Consider the following 15,339-nt stretch of genomic DNA (forward strand, 5'->3'; position numbering starts at 1 on the left):
GAAGGCTGAGGCGGAAGGATCACTGGAGCCCAGCAGGTCAAGGCTGCGGTGGCCGGGAGCGTGCCACTGCACTCCAGTCTGGGGGGTCAGTGAAACTCCAACTCAAAAAATAAATAAAATAAATCGCTGTTAAAGCATATCTGCATTCATAATTTTGATGAATATTTCTAAAATGCCCTAGTGGAATTTATATATTAGTCCTACACTCCCTCCACAATGTGTAAATTAGGGACAGTTTTAGATCAGAAAGATATGATTGGAAGATGGGAATGCTATGTAAAATTAGAGTGCTGACCACTAGGCTATTGTTTTATTATCCTTAATAATCAAAGGCCCCACAGAGGAAAATGGTCTAACCAAATACATTTATCTAGTTTGGTCAGCCACATAAGCCGAACCAATGAAACTCTTTTCCTTTCCTGCCAGTTAAGGTTGCGCCAAAATCAGTACCAAAATTATTAAACTGAACCTTCAGCGCCCATAACCTGGTGAAAAGTCAGCAGAAGAGGAATGAATAGTGGCGATAAGGACTTCTGGGACTTCTTTGCTATTTCCCTCACAGTGTCCAACTTCTAGAGGCCACAAGGTCCTTCCAATTAATTGCCGTGGAATCAAAGAAGTAATATCACCTGGAGATGATGGTAGGCCCCATTATGATGCAGAGAACGCTGTGATTGCAGGCCTCAGAGGATACGCATCACAGCGTTGGTCGGTCTGAAAAGGCCATTGTGAATAAGGTACTTTAAGAAATACTAAGACTATGCGGGTTTTCTCGATGTGAAAGCACTCCCAATTACCTGGCAGGTAAAACGTCATTTCTGCAATCAAATCCTTAGCACATAAAGCTTTAGCATACTCTCGATCCGCCCTGCTACGTGAGGAGTGGGTAGAAATTCAGCCTCAGCCAGTCACCGAGCAGTAGAGCTGTAAATCCCTCCCCCTTCCTGCCCTCCCGCCTTCCCACTCCCTGTCGGATCCCACTCTACCCCACTTCCAACCTTTTTCTCTCCGGCTCCCTCGTAGAGTTCGGAAGCCAGGCGCACGCGTACATGCGGGTCACGTGACATCACTCCCCACGTGATGCAGACCCAAGGGGGGAGGAGGGCGGCCCTTGCGCCGCATTACGTCATCACGTCGCGCGGCCGCGGGGGTCTAGAGCCCAGACGGCTCCAGAGCCTCCGGCTCCGGGCGGCGGCGGCGCTTGGGCTTCTCCCGAGCCGCCTGCTAGCCCCGCGCACCACCCACGGGCAGGGGACGGGCCTGGCGCGGCTGGGTGGGGCCGGGAGCGGAGGTGAGTTGCGCGATGGTTGTGGCTGTCAGCCCTTTCCTTCCTACCCCTCCATTCGGGGTTATGGCCCTTCCCCCATCCTTGTCTCCCTGCGGAACGGGAGAGACACCCGAGAGTAGGAAGGCTGGGGGCATCTGGTCGAGCGCCCTCTCACCTCCCCTCCGAGTTGCGCCTCTTCAGTACCTCCACCTGGCAGTGCCAGCTGCATGCGTGGTGATGTCAGGAGAACCTCGTTTCTTTCTCTAGAATTTAGTCTTTCCAGAATTTTATACCCCTCCCCCGCCCCATTCTCCCGTAGTAGAACTCCTCGATTCAGATGATAACGGGAATTCTAGATTAGATCACTTCGGAAAGATGAGGGTGAAGGATGTGCTGACACTTTGCATGGTGAGGAGTCCCCAAGAAGAAAGACCTTTCGGCATTAAGGTTACCGTCATTTTTGACACTGAAGCTGTAAAGCCCAGTCATAGGCTGAGGCCAGTGGTAACCCCCAGAATATGTTAACAGTAAATGGACATTTGTTAAGCCCTTTCTTACATCCCCAAAGTTGAAACTAAGTTAACTTAAGGGAAATCTTTTGGAAAACATCACATTCTTTGATGAGTCACCCCCTTTTTCTGTAAAGTGGGTCTTCCAGAGTTGTTGGGGGGCTTATCTTGAAGGCTAACAGTAATATTCAAACTATAGACAAAAGTAGATGAGAATTTAGGGACTCATTTTTCCTATTGAAAAGTTATTTGTGAATTGTGGACTTTTGAAGACCACAGTTGATTTCCCCCCTCCCTTGCATCATTTTAGAAAGTTGTGGATTTCAATATTGATAGCAATGATGGACATTTCCTAATATAAAGTAGGCATGCCCTCCTGATCTTCAATAGCTTAAGCAAGTGAAAGTCCATAAATAGTTTGCATGGTTTTCACTATTCAGTGTAGGTACTGGGTCCTCAATTGAAGTTTCATTTTAAGAAGAAATTCAGATATATTTGGAAGTCATCATAACAATTCTTTGCATAGTTCTTTAGAAAAAAAGTTCATTTTCACTGGCTGGCCTTTCTTGCTCTAAGTTTAATATCCAATTTTTCTTAAATTCACTTAGCAGACATTGTGTATCTTCTATGATAGAAAAAATATATAAAGCAGGGCCCTCACTCTCTAAATTCTTATCTTCCTATGGATATGTATATATGTAATTTTTTTTCTAGAGATAGGATCTCATTCTGTTGCCCAGAGTGTAGTGCGAGGTGCAATTATAGCTCACTGGAACCTCAGCGATACTCCTACCTTGGCCTCCCAAAGTTCTGGGTTTATGGATATTAAATAGTAGTGATACTATACCTTTAGGAAATTTTATTTTTTCAAAGCATTTTGTTATTTGAAATTAGAATCTTGTGAAGTTATATAGGACGTGTATAGTTCAGCATTGATTGTAATAAATGTCAAGTGGTGGGAGTACTCGATGATATAAGAATTCAGAGGAAGAAGAGGTAACTTTTACTTGTAATAGTGACTAGATTGTGACGGTGGTGCCGGGGATAGGCGTGCCCTCTGCTTGTGGATATTTGGATCTGAGGCAACCTCTTTTTAGTTCTTTAATTTGTAAAGCTAATTAAATATGCTGGGTTTCCCTGATTTCTTCAGATATGCTCATTTTTTTCCCCCTCTTGTATTTGCAGAGCCTAAGAACTGCATTTGTTCTTTTTCTACATTGCTTAAGGAAGGCATTATGGCCCCCAAAGACATAATGACAAATACTCATGCTAAATCCATCCTCAATTCAATGAACTCTCTCAGGAAGAGCAATACTCTCTGTGATGTGACACTGAGGGTAGAGCAGAAAGACTTTCCTGCCCATCGGATTGTGCTGGCTGCCTGTAGCGATTACTTCTGTGCCATGTTCACTAGTGAGGTAAGTGGTAAGTTAGCACCACACAAATGAAACTCACACATAGAACCTTGTAGCTGTCTAATTTTGCTGAATAAAATAGTAGAAGTTTGATAAAAGTGAGTTCTTGGCTGGGTGCGGTGGCTCAGCCTGTAATCCCAGCACTTTGGGAGGCCGAGGTAGGTGGATTGCTTGAGTCCACGGGTTTGAGACCCGCCCAGGCAACTTGGCGAGACCTTATCTCTACAATAAATCAAAAACTAGCTGGGCATGGTAGTGCACACCTGTAGTTCCATCTACTTGGAGGGCTGAGGTGGAAGGATCACTGGAGCCCAGCAAGTCGAGGCTGCAGTGGCTGGGAGCGTGCCACTGCACTCCAGTCTGGGCGACAGAGTGAGATTCCAACTCAAAAATAAAAATAAAAAAAGAGTGAATTCTTATAGTATGGTGGTTAAACGGGCAGGTTAGTTCTAGGTAAGATATGCTACATGACTTATGTCATAATTTCCTCATCTTTATTTTTATTTATTTATTTATTTTTTGAGTTGGAGTCTCACTCTGTCACCTAGGCTATAGTGTCGTGGCACACTCACGGCCTCCCCAGCGTCTACCTGCTGGGCTCCGGCAATCCTTCTTCCTCAGCCTTCCAAGTAGCGGGAACTACAGGCATGCACTGCCACACCTGGCTAATCTTTGATTTACTGTAGAGACGAGATCTCGCCAAGTTGCCCCGACTGGTTTCGAATCCGTGGGCTTAGGCAGTCCACTCGCCTCAGCCTACCAAAGTGCTGGGATTACAGGCTGAGCCAGTGAGCCCTGCCTCCTTATCTTTAAATTAGGGATAATGGTAATATATAAGAACACGTGGTTATTGTGAAGATTGAGAAAATAACATTTAAAGTGTTTAGAATAGTGTCTAGTGTGTAATAAAACACAAATATCAGCTGGGCTCGGTGGCTCAGCCTGTAATCCTGCACTTTGGGAGGCTGAGGTGAGTGGATTGCCTGAGCCCGCAGGTTCAAGACCCGCCAGGGCAACTTGGCAAGACCTCATCTCTACAATAAATCAAAAAATTAGCAGGGCTTGGTAGCGCACGCCTATAGTTCCAGCTGCTTGGAAGGCTGAGGCGGAAGGATCGCCGGAGCCCAGCAGGTCGAAGCTGCAGTGGCCAGGAGCGTGCCACTGCGCTCCAGTCTGAGCGACAGAGTGAGACTCCAACTCAAAAAAAAAAAAAAAAAAATACCAGCTATTAGATTTACTTACTGTTTTTTAAATTTGCCTACTAGTTTTTCTCCTAAAGTATAAAAATTTTAAGTGACTACCTGGAGGATAGGGAGGAAGGAAGGAAAGAGGAGTAGGATTCAGACCTCATCCCACTCCTCCTAACAATATGTAAAAAAAAAATCAACATCCATTCTACCAGTGTAGATTTCAGAGCAATTTCAAATGAAAAAGGATTTAATGAATGACTGTATAGGTATAAAGGATATAACTTGAGAAAAGATGCTGACTCTTAAGCACTTAACAAAGGTAATTGGAGAAAGGTTGGCTTGACAAGAGTAAGGGCAGTGCTCTCAAAGTTTTAGAAAAAGCTACTTAGTAATTGTCTGATAGAATACTTGACTTGTAGAGTAGGGCTGCTGAATATATTATGAGGTACTCTTAGAAAGCTGAACAGAGCTGTGCTCGGTGGCTCAGCCTGTAATCCCACGCCTTTGGGAGGCTGAGATGAGTGAATTGCCTGAGCCCGCGGGTTTGAGACCCGCCTGGGCAACTTTGTGAGACCTCATCTCTACAATAAATAAAAAAAAAAAAAAATCAGCCGGGCGTGGTAGCGCATGCCTGTAGTTCCAGCTACTTGGAACACTGAGGCGGAAGGATCGCTGGAGCCCAGCAGGTCGAGGCTGCGGTGGCCGGGAGCGTTCACTGCACTCTAGTCTGGGTGACTGAGTGAGACTCCAACTCAAAAAAAAAAAAAAAAAAAAACTGAACAGAAGAGAAAACTGCAAGTTTTTGTTTTTTGAGATCCCAAGTCTAATTTTAAAAACAGACAAATAAATAATCTTTATTTTTTTTTGAAAGCTTAGTGGTGGATCTACCAGTGCTTATTGTGTAATTTATACTTATTCATATACCTGAAATATTTCTATTTTTTTTGGTCTTTGTTTTCATTTTTGAGTTGGAATCTCATTCTGTTGCCTAGGCTGGAGTGGTGGCACGATCACAGCTCACAGCAGCTTCGACCTGCAGGGCTCAGGCAATCCTTCTGCCTTAGCCTCTTGAGTAACTGTGACTACAGGCACACACCACCATGCCAGGCTAATTTTTAAAATTTTTTTTGTGGAGAGGAGGTCTTACTATGTTACCCAGATTGGGCTCAAGCTATCCCTTTGCCTTGGCCTCCCAAAGTGCTGGGATTAAAAGTGTGAGCCACCACGCCCAGCCTAAAACTACCATCTTTGACCACAGCCATCTCTCTCTCACCTCTGTCACAACCTCACCTTTCTAGGTTGTTGTTTTTCTTTTTTTTTTTTGAGTTGGAGTCTCACTTTGTTACTCAGGCTGGAGTGCAGTGGCACACTCATGGCACCCCTGTGTTAACCTGCTCGGCTCAGGCAATCCTTCCACCTCAGACTTCCAAGTAGCCGGAACTACAGGTGCATGCTATCATGCCTGGCTAATTTTTTTTATTTTTATTTTTATTGTAGAGATGAAGTCTCGCCAAGTTGCCCAGTCTGGTCTTGAACCCGTGGGCCCGGGCAGTCCTCTCACCTCAGCCTTTCAAAGTGCTGGGATTACAGGCTTGAGCCACTACACCCGGCTTGAAATATTTCATTATAACACTTTTTTTTTTTTTTTTAAGTTGGAGTCTCACTCTGTCACCCGACTGGAGTGCAGTGGCCGCTCCCGGCCACTGCAGCCTCGACCTGCTGGGCGCCGGCGATCCTTCCGCCTCAGCCTTCCGAGTAGCTGGAATTACAGGCACACGCTACCACGCCCGGCTAATTTTTTTGATTTATTGTAGAGATGAGATCTCACCTGCCCAGGCGGGTCTCGAACCTGCGGGCTCAGGCAATCCACTCACCTCAGCTTCCCAAAGGCGCAGGATTACAGGCTGAGCCACCGAGCCCAGCATAACACTTTTTTAAAAAGTTTTTTTAACCACCAGTATTTTTTTTTTAGTTAATTCCATCACCTTAGTTAAGATGTTGCTGCTGGATCAGAATAGGAGAGGTGTATCATAATACTGATATCTATCTTTTATGGGCCAGGTACTGTGCTTCATGGTTGTTATACATATCTCACTTACACTAATACCTAGAGGTAGGTATTAACATCTCATTTCACAAATGAAGGAACAAGATCTCCCATATTAAATGACTTGCCAAAGCCACATGACTTGTAAGCAGTAGAAGTGGGATTTAATCCTATATTTTCTAACTCTAAAACCCAAACCTTTTTTTTTTTTTTTGAGTTGGAGTCTCACTCTGTTGCCCAGACTGGAGTGCAGTGGTCGCTCCTGGCCACCGCAGCCTCTACCCGCTGGGCTCCGGCGATCCTTCCGCCTCAGCCTTCCAAGTAGCTGGAACTACAGGCATGTGTTACCATGCCCAGCTAATTTTTGATTTATTGTAGGGATGAGGTCTTGCCAAGTTGCCTAGGCGAGTCTCGAACCCGCGGGCTCAGGCGATCCACTCACCTCAGCCTCCCAAAGGTGCGGGATTACAGGCTGAGCCACCAAGCCTGGCTCCCAAACCGTTTTTTAACGATTGTACCTCCTCAGCCTCTGAAATATGGATTTTATATTCTACAGTCTAATTTTAAAGCTGGTGCAGTTTATGATGCTGTGAGCTAGTGCTCAGTTATGTGGCTGGTAGGAAAAACATAGAAACCTTACAGGTCATTCCAGCTAATCCAGGCTAATTTTTAAATGATCTTGTGTAATATATATAACATTGTAGATCCTTGTCCTATACTGTCCTCCATGATATCTGCCCGAGAGCACCAAAGACAGTTGGCATTTAACTGAGTAAGGAGAGTTTCATCCTGTAATTGCTGAGTATGAAATGGACTAGGACTGAAGACTGCTAACTATATATTGTATGTCCTGAAAAAAAGTCAGCTTGAAAAAGATTAGTCAGCCGGGCTCGGTGGCTCAGCCTGTAATCCCATGCCTTTGGGAGGCTGAGGTGAGTGGACTGCCTGAGCCCCTGGGTTCGAGACCCACCTGGGCAACTTGGCGAGACCTCGTCTCTACAATAAATCAAAAATTAGCTGGGCATGGTAGCACATGCCTGTAGTTCCAGCCACTTGGAAGGCTGAGGTGGAAGGATTGCCAGAGCCCAGCGGGTGGAGGCTGCAGTGGCCGTGAGTGGCCACTGCACTCCAGTCTGGGCAACTGAGTGAGACTCCAACTCAAAAAAAAAAAAAAAGAAAAAGATTAGTCTGTCTTTAATTTTTTTTCCCCATCAGTGATGATTTCCTTCTTGAAAACCTAAGATCAGGCAAGAAGATACCAGATGGTTTTGTTTGTATTTTTAAGAGTAATTGGTATAAGGAAGAGGGTACAAAGACCTATATTCTAGGCTTAGTTTTCTTTTCTATTTTTATTTCTTTGAGTTGGAGTGTCACTCTGTGCCCAGACTGGAGTGCAGTGGCACGCTCCTGGCCACCGCAACCTCGCCCTGCTAGGCCCCAGTGATCCTTCCGCCTCATCCTTGCAAGTAGCTGGAACTACAGGCGCGCTACTACACCCGGCTAATTTTTTATTTATTGTAGAGACGAGGTCTTGCCAAGTTGCCCAGGCGGGTCTCAAATCTGCGGGCTTAGGCAATCCACTCACCTCAGCCTCCCCAAGCGAGGGATTATAGGCTGAGCCACCGAGCCCGGCTAAACCAAAATATAAATGTGAACTGTATAATTGCTCTAAATTATTTATGTATTTACTTATTTTTAGTTGGAGTCTCACTCTGTCGCCCAGACTGGAGTGCAGTGGCCGCTCCCGGCGATCCTTCCACCTCAGCCTTCCAAGTAGCTGGAACTACAGGCTCATGCTACCACACCCAGCTAATTTTTTGATTTATTGTAGAGATGAGGTCTCGCCAAGTTGCCCAGGCGGGTCTCGAACCCGTGAGTTCAGGCAGTCCACTCACCTCAGCCTCCCAAGGCGCGGGATTACAGGTTGAGCCACCGAGCCTGGCTTACTAGATCTTAGTTTAGAGATTCATATTATTCAAAACTACAGTGTACCTCCATTACAAACTAAATGGTTTTTATCACTTTGATTTCCCTATAAGCTCGAGAACAATCAAAAAGCATTCTCTACCAAAGCCAACAACAAAATCAATCCCTAACAGTAGAAAAGTCACTAGCACATCATTTTGAAAAAAAAATTAGGTTTTATTTACATTTAACACCATTTAAGTATTCACGATTGTTGTTCCAACATGTTAAATACATTCAGCTCAAGTGTTGTATTCCAGAAGGTTCTCATTCTACAAATGATATTCCCCTCATTTAGTTTAAATATGGAAACAATCTCATTATGTAATAATTTAGAGCAATTGGCTCGGCTTGGTGGCTAAGATCTAGTAAAATTTTCTTAAGGTAATCAGTTTTCAGATAGTTTACTTTCTTGTAAAGTAAGGACTCTTAGCTAAACAGTTTTCTATGATTATCTGGCCTCATCAATACCCATAACTTCAAGGAAATAGTTTAGACTAAATATACTACTAGCAATTAGTCCCCAAATTGAGTCAACTCAATATTTTGAAAAAGTATCAGACATTTCAGTTGTATTCAGAAGGTGTTACATAAGAAAGTCCCTTAGGATGACCTGCATGTTCTCTTTCATTATTGCCAAATGTGGTCTAAGGACAGATTATAGGAACCAGGTAATCTGGAGAATCTGGAACTGTAGCCCAATGGATCCTCTACAAGCATGACATTTCTTTTTTTTTTTGAGTTGGAGTCTCACTCAGTTGCCCAGACTGGAGTGCAGTGGCTGCTCCCGGCCATTGCAGCTTCGACCTGCTGGGCTCTGGCGATCCTTCCGCCTTAGCCTTCCAAGTAGCTGGAACTACAGGTGTGTGCTACCACGCCCGGCTAATTTTTTGATTTATTGTAGAGATGAGGTCTCGCCAAGTTGCCCAGGCGGGTCTCGAACCCCATGGACTCCCAAAGCGTGGGATTACAGGCTGAGCCACCAAGCCCGGCAAGCATGACATTTCTTTGAAATCTTGTATTTTATCCTAAAATTTCATGAACACTGGTGGTATGTTCATGGAACTTTGCATTCTGTTCTATAATACATCTATGTTTGTTTTATTATGAATTGACTTTTTATTATTTTTTTTATTTTTATTTTTTATTCTTTGAGTTGGAGTCTCTGTCACCCAGACTGGAGTGCAGTGGCCGCTGCCGGCTACTGCAGCCTCGACCTGCTGGGCTCCGGCGATCCTTGCACCTCAGCCTTCCAAGTGACTGGAACTACAGGCTTGCCCTACCACGCCTGGCTATGAATTGACTTTAAATTATTCACTGAAAAATTTTATTCCAGGAAGGTGCCACCTACTATGTACCCCTAAGTTACAGATAACAACCCAACCCATTTGAAAAGCTACAAATATATGCTATATTTGCTTTATACAAATTAAACAAAATAGATCATAATTTTTAAAGATATGTATTTGGCTGGGCGCCATGAATTATGCCTGTAATCCGAGCACTTTGGGAGGCTGAGGCAAGAGGATGCCTGAGCCCAGGGGTTTGAGACCAGCCTGGGCAATTTGGTGAGATTTTGTCTCTACAGTAAATCAAGAAAAATTGGCTAGGTGTGATGGCATATGCCTGTAGTTCCAGCTACTTGGAAGGTTGAGGTGGAAGGATCACCTGAGCCTAGCAGATGAAGGCTGTAATGCCTGTGAGTGTGCCACTGCACTCCAACCTGGGTGACAGTGAAACTCTAACTCAAAAAAGAAAAAAATATATGCACACACATATTCAATTAATATTAATATCATTTTAATCTCTTGGATATGAGATTCTACCTTTATCTAGTAGAATTATAACCACCATTCTTTTATACCCTTTGAATTTTCAGCTTTCAGAGAAGGGGAAACCTTATGTTGATATCCAGGGTTTAACTTCCTCTACCATGGAAATCCTGTTGGACTTTGTGTACACAGAAACAGTACATGTGACAGTGGAGAATGTACAAGAACTGCTCCCTGCAGCCTGTCTGCTTCAGCTGAAAGGTACAGATATTAAAAGCTGCTATTATTTATGCCATAAGTAGCCCTAAAACACCAGGCATGGTGGGTAACACCTGTAATCCCAGCACTTTGGGAGGCGGAGGCAAGAGGATTGCTTGAGCCCAAGGGTTCAAAACCAGCCAGGGCAACTTGACGAGACCTTGTATCTACAATAAATCAAAAAATTAGCCAGGCATGATGGCAGGCTTCCAGTTACTTGGATGGCTGAGGTGGAAGGATCACCTGAGCCCAGCTGGTCGAGACTACAGTGGCCATTAGCAGCGTACTACTGCACTCCAGCCTGGGCGACAGAAGTGAGACTCCAACTCAAAAAAAAAAAAAATACCAAACAAACAAACAACAAAAAAGTAACCCTGGAAATGTTTAAAATTAGTAGTGTCAACTTAATCATGTTGTGGAGACAGACCATGTATGGAGACAGACTATGGATGCTCATGTTTACTGGCCATGGTTTTTGTCTTTTTGAGCAGTAAAAGATCAGATGTCTTAGCAATATAATGGAACTTCTCCAAATATGAGTATTTGACTCTTTAAACAAAGCATTTTCACCTTTTCTGTTAAAAAAAAAATTGAGGAGGGGAAATTATGCATTTTCCTATATACATGTATATAATAACCCTGTAAGGAAATAAACGAATACTATTCATTACCTACATGGATACTTTTTATCTACCTGGCCACTAAAAGGCTAGGTTGATAGGGAGGCTAGGGGGATTTTTTCATGGTAGATCTATTTGTCTATAAATTTTTTGAATCATGTAAAATATCTAAGTTTAAAATTTTTGCAGTATTAGAGATGGTCTGCCAGTTCCTTGTCTGTCTTTTTTAACATTCAATTATATTTTTATTATTTTCAGTACTTATATACACATAATTGAAACATTTGCAGGTTTTTTTTTTTTTTTTGAGTTGGAGTCTCACTCTTTCACCCTGGGTGGAGTGCAGTGGCACGCACATTCACGGCCACCCCAGTGTTGAACTTCTGGGTCCTGGTGATCCTTCCGCTTCAACCTTCCGAGTAGCCGGAACTACAACGCACACTACCACACCCGGCTATTTTTTATTTTATTGTAGAGACTAGATCTCGCCAAGCTGCTGGGCTGGCCTCGAACCCATGGGCTCCCAAAGTGCTGGGATTACAGGCTAACCCACCATGCCCAGCCCATTTGTAGTTTTTTTGAGTCAGAGTCTCACTCTTCTGCCCAGGCTGGAGTGTGATAGCATGCTTACGGCCACCACAACCTTGACCTGCTGGGCTCAGGTGATCCTTGCAAGTAGCTGGAACTATAGGCATGTACCACCATGCCCGGCTAATTTTTTGATTTATTGTAGAGATGAGATCCCGCCAAGTTGCCCAGGCTGGTCTTGAACCCCTGGACCCAGGCAGTCCTCTTGCCTCTGCCTCCCAAAGTGCTGGGATTGCAGTCATGAACCACCCTGCCTGGCTGACACATTTTTAGTTTTTAGTACATGATTTAAACAGTGAAGTTTTTGCATTAGTGCATAGTTAGAAAATTAAATTTATAGTCTGAAATTTTCAACTGGAGAAATGTAAGATTGTTGTTATTTTTTGTTTTTCATTTACTGGAATCTTCTTCTTTTTTTTTTTTTTGTTTGAGTTGGAGTCTCACTCTGTCGCCTAGGCTGGAATGCAGTGGCACACTCATGGCCACCCCAGCATTGACCTGCTGGGCTCAGGCGACCCTTCCACCTCAACCTTCCAAGTACCTGGAACTACAGGCACATGCTACCACACCCGACTTTTTAAAAATTTGTTTATTGTAGAGACGGGGGTCTCACCAAGTTGCCCAGGCTGGTCTTGAACTCAGATTCAAGGCAATCCATCTGCCTCGGCCTCCCAAAGTGCTGGGATTACAGGCTGACCCACCGAGCCCAGCCAACTGGAATCCTTTAGTAAGTTTTCATGTAGAGTAGAAAAATAGGTGCATGATGCTGAATTAGTAATTGGTTTTATAGCTTGGTTCCCGAGAATTTTATAGGCATTGTTGTTTAATCATGCCAGTGTCCCTGGAAATAGTTCATCTTGCTATATTCATTTTTAAAATGAAGCAGAGACAGTTGTCAAGGTGTTGCTGAAAGTTACATAGTACAGAAGCCAGAAATTGGATTTAAATTCCTTAAGCATAAAATTTTTTTTTAATTTTATTTTATTTTTAAGATGTGGGGTACAAGTCAGGATTAGGTACATATGTGGTCTACATGCAGATGAAGTTTGGCCTCCCACTGGTCTTTACTTCCCCTGGTTTAGGATCACGTACTCTTAGTGATGTTAAGGGCCCCCTCCTACCTCCTTTGGCAGTATCCCACTACTGTCAATCCCTCTCTTGTGGTGTTGTGATAAATGTTCAGGACCCATTTATGAGTGAGAGCATGTGTTATTCAGTTCTTTGTTTCTGTGATAGATCACTGAGTATGATAGACTATAAATCCATCCAAGTAAATTCCTTAAGCATAAAATTTCTAATCTGTTTCTTAGTTGTCAAGTAAAAGTTCCTCCAATAACATGTAGAAGCCGGGTATGGTGGCTCACACCCGTAATCCCAGCACTTTGGGAGACAAAGGTGAGAGGATTGCCTGAGCCCAGGGGTTTGAGACCGGCCTGGGCAAAAAATTAGCTGGGACTGGTGACGTGTGCCTACTTGGAAGGCTGAGACAGAAGGATCTCCTAGACCTAGCAGGTTGCAATGGCCATAAGCATGCCACTGCACTCCAGCCTGGGTGACAGAGTAACACTCCAACTCAGAAAAAATAATAATAAAATTTAAAAATAACATATGGAGAAGATATTGAGATTCAAGAATATAGGCCAGTTCACACCTGACCAAGTATCCTAAAGTATTCACTGCCTGTGTTTGTTCTAGGTGTAAAGCAAGCCTGCTGTGAGTTCTTAGAAAGTCAGTTGGACCCTTCTAATTGCCTGGGTATCAGGGATTTTGCTGAAACCCACAACTGTGTTGACCTGATGCAAGCAGCTGAAGTTTTTAGCCAGAAGCATTTTCCTGAAGTGGTACAGCATGAAGAGTTCATTCTTCTAAGTCAAGGAGAGGTGGAAAAACTAATCAAGTGCGATGAAATTCAGGTATAGATTTCACTTGGTGTTATGGTTCCTTCAAGACTGAACAGTTGCAAAACTTGCAAAGCAGGTGGAGTTATTGTGTTTCTGTATCAAGTGTCCGAATTGGCTCCAAGGGTTTCATTAACCCCATGAAATTATATGCCACATTTACTTGCGTATTTATGAAGAGGTGTTCGCCGTTTTCTTCAATTAGATATACAATCGCAGTGTTTAAGAATCACTATTAAACAGAGTATGGCATTAGTCAGATATGAGCCCATGGGAAAAAAACAGCAGAAATTAAGAGGAAAGATTTCTGTAGAACACTTGTCTATTACCTATTCACTCATTTCACAAACATTTACTGAAAATATCCTCCTATGTAGCAATTACTATGCCAGGTGCTACAGATCCAAAAATGGGTAAAATATAGGGCTTGCTTTCAGAGAATACACAGTGTAGTAGTACAGACAGACATATAGAAAAAAAATTATGCTGGGCTCGGTGGCTCAGCCTGTAATCCCAGCATTTTGGGAGGCCGAGGTGAGTGGATTACCTGAGCCCACAGGTTCGAGACCCACATGGGCAACTTGGCGAGACCTCATCTCTACAATAAATCAAAAATTAGCTGGGCATGGTAGCGCGTGCCTGTAATTCCAGCTACTTGGAAGGCTGAGGCGAAAGAATTGCCGGAGCCCAGCAGGTCGAGGCTGCGGTGGCCGGGAGCAGCCATTGTACTCCATCTGGGTGACAGAGTGAGACTCCAACTCAAAAGAAAAAAGAAAAAAAAGTATAATAGGGTATAATGAGAATAGGTACAGCATGGTGGTTTATGCCAGTAATCTCAGCACTTTGGGAGACCAAGGGAAGAGGATTGCTTGAGCCCAGGAGTATGAGACCAACCTAGGCAATGTAGCAAGACTTTGTCTCTAAAAATAAAAAACAAAATTAGCCAGGTCTGGGGACATATGCCTGTAGTGCCAGCTAGCTACCTGGGAGACTAAGGCAGAACGATTGCTTGAGTCCAGGAGGTCAAGGCTGCAGTGAGCCATGATTGTGCCACTGCACTCCAGCCTGCGTGACAGAGTGAGACTCAGATTCTAAAAAACAAAGTAGACCAGACATGCTGTAGTCCCAGCACTTTGGCAGGCCAAGGCAAGAGGATTGCCTGAGCTCAGGGGTTCGAGAACAGCCTGGGCAACTTGGTGAGATCTCATCTCTACAATAAATCAAAAAATTAGCAGGGCATGGTGGCTTGGCCTGTCGTTCCACCTATTTGGAAGGCTGAGGCAGAAGGATCGCCTGGGCCGAGCAGGTTGAGGCTGCAGTGGCTGTGAGCATGCTACTGCACTTCAGCCTAGGCAGTGAGACTCTGATTCAAAAAAACAAAAAAAAAAGTAATAGAGTATCATGAGAATGAATGTATACAAAGTAAGGAAATTACATAGAAGGGAGAAGACTAAACCTTGTCCAAAAGTGTTTCAAAAAGGAAGAGACAAAGGTTGGAAATGAGGATCTTCATATGCAGGAGCCAGATCATAACTGCCTCATGAGTGTGCAAGGGGGTGGAAGGAAGGGACAGGTAAAACTGGATGTTAAAGAAGTAATGCTAGCCAGGCTCGGTGGCTCAGCCTGTAAGCCCGTGCTTTGGGAGGCTGAGGTGAGTGGATTGCGTGAGCCCGCGGGTTCGAGACCCGCCTGGGCGACTTGGTGAGACCTCAGCTCTACAATAAATCAAAAAATTAGCCGGGTGTGGTAACGTGCGCCTGTAGTTCCAGCTACTTGGAAGGCTGAGGCAGAAGGATTGCCAGAGCCCAGC

General features: G+C 44.1%; 1 protein-coding gene across 1 annotated transcript in view; it reads left to right on the forward strand.

The window, feature by feature from the left end:
- The window catches only part of KLHL12 (kelch like family member 12), a 41,511-nt gene that overhangs the window by 8,960 nt on the left and 17,212 nt on the right, over positions 1 to 15,339 (forward strand). The window contains exons 2-6 of the mRNA XM_021713607.1: positions 563 to 712; positions 1,024 to 1,291; positions 2,956 to 3,194; positions 10,273 to 10,426; positions 13,327 to 13,544. Coding sequence (XP_021569282.1) covers positions 563 to 712; positions 1,024 to 1,291; positions 2,956 to 3,194; positions 10,273 to 10,426; positions 13,327 to 13,544 — 1,029 coding nt within the window. The remainder of the gene's footprint in view (positions 1 to 562; positions 713 to 1,023; positions 1,292 to 2,955; positions 3,195 to 10,272; positions 10,427 to 13,326; positions 13,545 to 15,339) is intronic.

Source organism: Carlito syrichta, unplaced genomic scaffold (genome assembly GCF_000164805.1).
Source record: "Carlito syrichta isolate Samal-C Ts95f unplaced genomic scaffold, Tarsius_syrichta-2.0.1 Scaffold304629, whole genome shotgun sequence".
Classification (NCBI taxonomy): domain Eukaryota; kingdom Metazoa; phylum Chordata; class Mammalia; order Primates; family Tarsiidae; genus Carlito; species Carlito syrichta.